General features: G+C 33.0%; 1 protein-coding gene across 1 annotated transcript; it reads left to right on the top strand.

The window, feature by feature from the left end:
- The first annotated feature begins 3,664 nt into the window (after positions 1-3,664).
- LOC139872613 (AAA-ATPase At2g46620-like) lies at positions 3,665-5,420 on the top strand. Its single transcript, XM_071860527.1, has one exon. It carries the CDS (start codon positions 3,833-3,835, stop codon positions 5,312-5,314), a length of 1,482 nt encoding a protein of 493 aa, XP_071716628.1. The 5' UTR covers positions 3,665-3,832; the 3' UTR covers positions 5,315-5,420.
- Positions 5,421-6,415: the final 995 nt, after the last annotated feature.

Consider the following 6,415-nt stretch of genomic DNA (forward strand, 5'->3'; position numbering starts at 1 on the left):
ACCTCCATAGCTATAACCCATAATTTCCTTAATCCAATGCCACTCGAAAAATAATTTCAAAATCACTCGGACAGCACTCTGACGTAATATTTTATGTATACTAATAATATCTTGAAATAATACGGAGTAAATATATATATGTAAATCGATTGGGAGAGTTTAGAGAAAAATATTTTCAAGTTTCTATGAAATAATGAAACCTATTGAATTCTATTTATAATAGATTTTTGAATTATTAAAGTGAATTATTAAAGTATGAATTATTAAAGTGAATTATTAAAATATGAATTATTAAAGTGAATTATTAAAGTATGAATTATTAAAGTGAATTATTAAAGTATGAATTATTAAAGTGAATTATTAAAGTTAAAGTAAAGTAAAAATAAAGTAAAGGTAAAGTTTAAGTATAGTAAAAGTATAAAACTATGTACGTATAATACGCGTATAAATATATATAATATTAATTTAAATCATTATATATATTTAATAAAATAAAATATAAATATCGTTATCTTTATCATACTGGTTAAGTAATGAGTTGTCAAAAGTGGTTCTAGATATTTATAAAAGTTATATACGTTTTAATAATAAAGTTCTTTTTAAACTGAAAACGTTTTTGTACGTTTGAAACTAAATCAAATAAATATAATAATTTTGTTTTCCAAAACCAAATATATTTTTAAGAATCATTTTGTTTAAAGGTTAAAATAATGGAAATCGTTATATCATAAAATGTTTTAGAAAAGTAGAATCATATATATTCATAATAGGTTTCAAGTTTTTAAATTACAGTTTGTTGGTGAAGCATGGGATAAAGTTCAAAGGTTAAATAAACGTATGAAATCATCTTAATGAAAAATGTCGAGTTACTTAACTTGTCGATATCCAACATCTAAGTTATTTACACTTCACATTCTTACTTATAAATCACTTTACCATTTTCCGAATGTTGTCAAAAAGAATAGATTTCTTAAATCACAGTGGACCTCATAACATAGACCCATAATCATATCATAATGTATCTGATAAATCAATCATTTGATATTATCTTCTAATTCCATCGATAAACATATTGAAACAAATACGTTCATGTAAAGTATTATACGTTTAATACTTTATTAATATTCTCAAGTTATAATATATATATACATATATATACATATTTATTTATATATAACGGTTCGTGAATCGTCGGAATTTGGTCGAGGTTATAATGAATGTATGAACACAATTTAAAATTCTTGAGATTTAACTTAACAAACTTTGCTTATCGTGTCGGAATAATATAAAGGTAAAGTTTAAATTTGGTTGAAAATTTCCGGGTTGTCACACCTATTGTGCAACTCCTCCTTGGCCGAAGCGTAATTGTTTCTAGTCGAATGACCAGAATGATTTGAGTCGCTTTTCTTATCATTATTTAAATACGACCCTTTTTCATATTTGGCAAAACGCATCCTTAATCTCTTTTCCATTAATGAATTTCCGTTCGTGGAGGTAATAGCTTAATGATTAGGACAAGTTTGTCCATTCCATCGTTAATATCCTCATTGGGTTGAAGTTGAATAAGGTTGTAGGTGTCCTTCCTATTGCGCAACTCCTCCTTGGCCGAAGTGTAATTGTTTCTAGTCGAATGACCAGAATGATTTGAGTCGCTTTTCTTATCATTATTTAAATACGACCCTTTTTCATATTTGGCAAAACGCATCATCTCTTTCCCATTAATGAATTTCCGTTCATGGAGGTAATAGCAGTTGAAGCTTGTTATTCCACTTTGTCAATGATTAGGACAAGTCTGTCCATTCCATCGTTAATATCCTCATTGGGTTAAAGTTGAATAAGGTTGTAGGTGTCCTTCCTATTGTGCAACTCCTCCTTGGCCGAAGCGTAATTGTTTCTAGTCGAATGACCAGAATGATTTGAGTCGCTTTTCTTATCATTATTTAAATACGACCCTTTTTCATATTTGGCAAAACGCATCCTTAATCTCTTTCCCATTAATGAATTTCCGTTCATGGAGGTAATAACAGTTGAAGCTTGTTCAAAAGTAGCGAATTTGACGAAGAAATAATTTCGTCCATTACGCCACACAATGTTTAGAATCCACCAGAATCTTCTAAATGCGTTGCTAATCACCATAGGGGTATCGGATCTCGAGATATTACCTAGAAACACCGTCGTGATCCTTCTGCCATTCTTTGGACCCGATGTGTTATGATTATCTTTGTGCTAGTGAACCTGTTCCGATTGCTTGTGCCCATCGTTGTAAACTCCTTTTACCGGACTGTTTCTGTAACCGCTTTAGCGTATGAATGCGTTAGGGGGTTTGATTAAGTAGCCGAGATAGGCTGTGAATTAATTAGAGATTTGCTAAAATGGAAAACGGAAATGGAGGCTAAATTTTTGTTAGTGTTTGAGGTGTTGTTGGAGTTGTCGTTTGGGATGTGTACTAAGAGAGTTTGGGATCCTGTATGTTTCTTTTTACAAGGTGTTTTAATGTATACGTAGATATAATATAATATATAATATATATATATATATATAGATATAGATACAATTTTAATTAATTTATTATAACTTTTTTTATTTATCAACGGGATTGAATTTTTTAAGGATATATATTGAATCATGTTGGATAGTGATAAATCCACTTTATTTTTTAATAAAATCACAACTTTTATACATTAACTAGTCCGGGCCCGGCCCGTGTGATGCGGCGGGGGCTTTCGGCCCGCGTATTCATATTTAACATAGCTTTATGTATTTACAGAAGGGAAAACGCTCAATGTGTTAAGCGTCGTTGTTGGTGTTGTCGTCTTTACTGTTTTTTAAAATCTGTCCGGTTCGAACATAGTTAGTTTCGTTTTGTTGATAAAATTATTTCGAGTCTGGCGGTGCTGGCGAAAAAATATAACTCGCGGCGAGCAGGAAGATACGAGCTGTCGTTGTTTTAACGTTTTTTAAAAAGTGTTCGTTTCAAACGTACTTTTTATCGTTTTGTTCATAAAATTATTTCGAGTATGACGCTCATGTCGAAAAAATTTAACTCGCGACGAACGGAAAGATACGGGCTGTCGTTTTGTTTAGCGTTTTTTGAGAAGTGTCCGTTTCGTGTATAGTTAGCCCCGTTGGGTTCGTAAGATTTTTTCGAGTTGAAAGGTGGTCTCGGAAAAATATAACTCGCGCCGAGCGAGAAGATAAGACCCGTTATAAATTTGGGTGGAATTATTTTCTTTTATTTTAATAAAATTATATATTTACACTTTTAACCTCTGAGAAAGTGTAAACTTGATGGACCGTTGTGTAAATATCGCCAAAGTTGAGAGACCGGTTGTAATGTGAACGCAAACTCGAAAGGTAATAACTAAAACTATCAAAATTGGCACCACATTTAGTATATAAGGGTAAAAATTAATTTTATACTGTATGTATAATGTATAAAACTAGTTAATTCGTAAACATAATAGATTTATCTTTATCAAGTTTTAAAGTAAAAATATAACTTTAAATCGAAATAGACTACTACTTCGTATAACATTGGCCCCATTCATCATCCTGTTCCTTTTTTCAACTTAATTAGAAAATTTTCCAAACTACTCCTTAATTTGGAAGTTAGTTTTCCATATTTAAATCCCCCCTTTACTCGTAATTTACGCGGATGACTCATTCTCCTTACTCACATCCTTATTTCCTTAATTCTTCTCACTTTTCAGTTTTCTTTTTTATAACATAACATAATTTTCTCCGGCCACCACCCACCACACCTACCACCGTCGATATCTTCAATTAATTATGTCTACACCATTTCTAACAAACCTTCTCTAGTCAATTTCCTATGGGGATTCTATTATCTCTAATTGTTGTAGTTTTATTGTTTTTATTTGTTCGATTGTTTTTGTATCGAACCACTTTGATATTCCGGTTAAAAACATGGGGCCATTGGATTGAAGACCGAATTCATGTCCATCAATCACTCAAAGTTCCTGAACTCAATGAAAACAATCAAGATAATTTATTCTACAGAAAAGTTTTTACGTACCTGAATTCCTTATCAACAATTGAAGATTCTGATTTCATAAACCTTGTTTCTGGTAAGAAACCAAACGGCGTCGTTTTAAGCCTCGATGACAATCAAACGGTTCTCGACACGTTTTTAGGCGCTAGGGTTTCCTGGACAAACAAAATCGAACGAAATGAAGAAAATAACATTTGCAAAAAATCGTTGATACTGAAATTGAAGAAAAAAGATAAGCGAAGGATTTTGCAGGCGTATATTCAACATATTTACAGAGCATCAGAAGATATTGATTTAAGATGTAAAGAGCTGAAGTTTCACATCAATACGACGTCGTTTTCACATGATAATACCTGTAACATTTTACGGTGGAAATCAGTGCGGTTATCTCATCCAGCAACGTTAGAAACCATAGCTATGGATACGGATCTGAAGAAAAAAGTTAAATCCGATTTAGAATCGTTTTTGAAATCCAAACAATATTATCACCGATTAGGTCGTGTTTGGAAACGAAGTTATCTATTGTACGGACCTTCCGGTACTGGAAAATCAAGTTTCATTGCAGCGATGGCGAAGTTTCTATCGTATGATGTTTACGATATCGATTTAAATAAAGTTGTGAATGATTCTGATCTGAAATCGATTTTACTTCAAACTACGAGTAAATCGTTGATCGTGATTGAAGATCTCGATAGATTCGTTACATCGAATACGAAATCGGTAAGTTTGTCCGGAATATTGAATTTTATGGACGGAATATTGAATTCGTGTTGCGGTGATGAGAAGATTATGATATTTACGATGAACAGTAAGGATAAAATTGATCCGGCGATATTACGGCCTGGTAGAATCGACGTACATATATATTTTCCGTTATGTAATTTTAATTCGTTTAAAACGTTAGCGAGTAATTGTTTAGGGTTAAAGGATCATAAATTGTTTCCACAAGTTGAAGAGATTTTGCAGACCGGTGCAACGATGTCTCCGGCGGAGATGAGCGAGCTGATGATATCTAACCGTGGTTCACCGGGCCGTGCATTACGGTCGGTGATAACGGCGTTACAGATTAACGGTGATGCGAGGTTATCTACTGGAATGCGGGTACATCATGACGGTGTGATAACGAGTGATGACACGTCATCGGTGCCAGAAACATCGAACGTTTATGTGATGGATAGTAATTGTAGCGTACCTGTTGTGAAAGAGATACAGAAGCTGTACGGGTTATTGAGGATGAAAAGTAGTAAGAAAATTGGACCGTCAGATCAATTCTCTGGATCATTTGAACGCTCAAGATCATGAAGATGATGATTAGGGTAGTTAGTATTCCGTGTTTTTGTGGGTCCCGGTCCATATTGTTTTTTTTTGTTATCAGGTTTGAAATGAAAATAGTTTGTGAAATATACTTTTTACTGTTATAATTCAGTAGGCTTATAACTACCTTTAGTGGTTTGATTCTTGATGTTATAATTCAGTAGGCTTATAACTACCTTTAGTGGTTTGATTCTTGATGTTATAATTCAGTAGGCTTATAACTACCTTTAGTGATTTGATTCTTGATTTAGAATACTAATAATGAAGTGTAAGAACAAAGATGATAATGGAGAGAAAGAAAGAAACACTTTGTAAGTGTGAGAAATGGTGCAAGTTTAATGCTTGCATTCATGAGTATTTATAGCCTAAAAATCTCAATATAAAAATACATACTTTGTGTACCAAAATTGACTATATGTATACACCAAAATTGACTATCCATATCTATATTATTATTATTATTATAACACTCCCCCTTGGATAGCAATTTTATTTTGTTGAAGATCAACTATAAATTACTGCCTCGTTAAAAACCTTGCTAAAGAAAACCCAGTGGGAAAAAACTTTAGCTAAGGGAAAAAGAGTGCAGCATGGAGTTGACTCCCCCTCAAGTAGACATCGCTTCAGCTGTTACATCTTTTGAACATGTCTCATGCCAATGTTATGAACGTGTGTTCTGAAAATAGCAGTTGGAAGTGCTTTCGTGAAAAGATCAGCAGAGTTTTTGCTAGATTGCACATATCTCATTTCAATCTGGTTGTCCTTAATGAGATTTTGAGTGTATGAGAAGAATCTAGGTGGTATGTGTTTTGTTCGGTCACTTTTGATATACCCTTCTTTCATCTGTGCTATGCAAGCTGCATTATCTTCATAGATAGTTGTTGGACTTTTATCGCGTTCTAGTCCACAAGAATCAGTAATGAGTTGTGTCATTGATCTCAACCAAAAACATTCTCGAGTAGCTTCATGTAATGCAATCACTTCGGCATGATTTGACGATGTAGCAACAAGTGTTTGTTTTTGAGAACGCCATGATATTGCAGTACCTCCATTTAGGAATACATATCCAGTTTGAGATTTAGCTTTATG

Source organism: Rutidosis leptorrhynchoides, chromosome 1 (assembly GCF_046630445.1).
Source record: "Rutidosis leptorrhynchoides isolate AG116_Rl617_1_P2 chromosome 1, CSIRO_AGI_Rlap_v1, whole genome shotgun sequence".
Classification (NCBI taxonomy): Eukaryota; Viridiplantae; Streptophyta; class Magnoliopsida; order Asterales; family Asteraceae; genus Rutidosis; species Rutidosis leptorrhynchoides.

Coding starts and splice junctions, on each gene's coding strand:
- LOC139872613 (XM_071860527.1), top strand. CDS start 3,833: ATGGGGATTCTATTATCTCTAATTGTTGTAGTTTTATTGTTTTTATTT.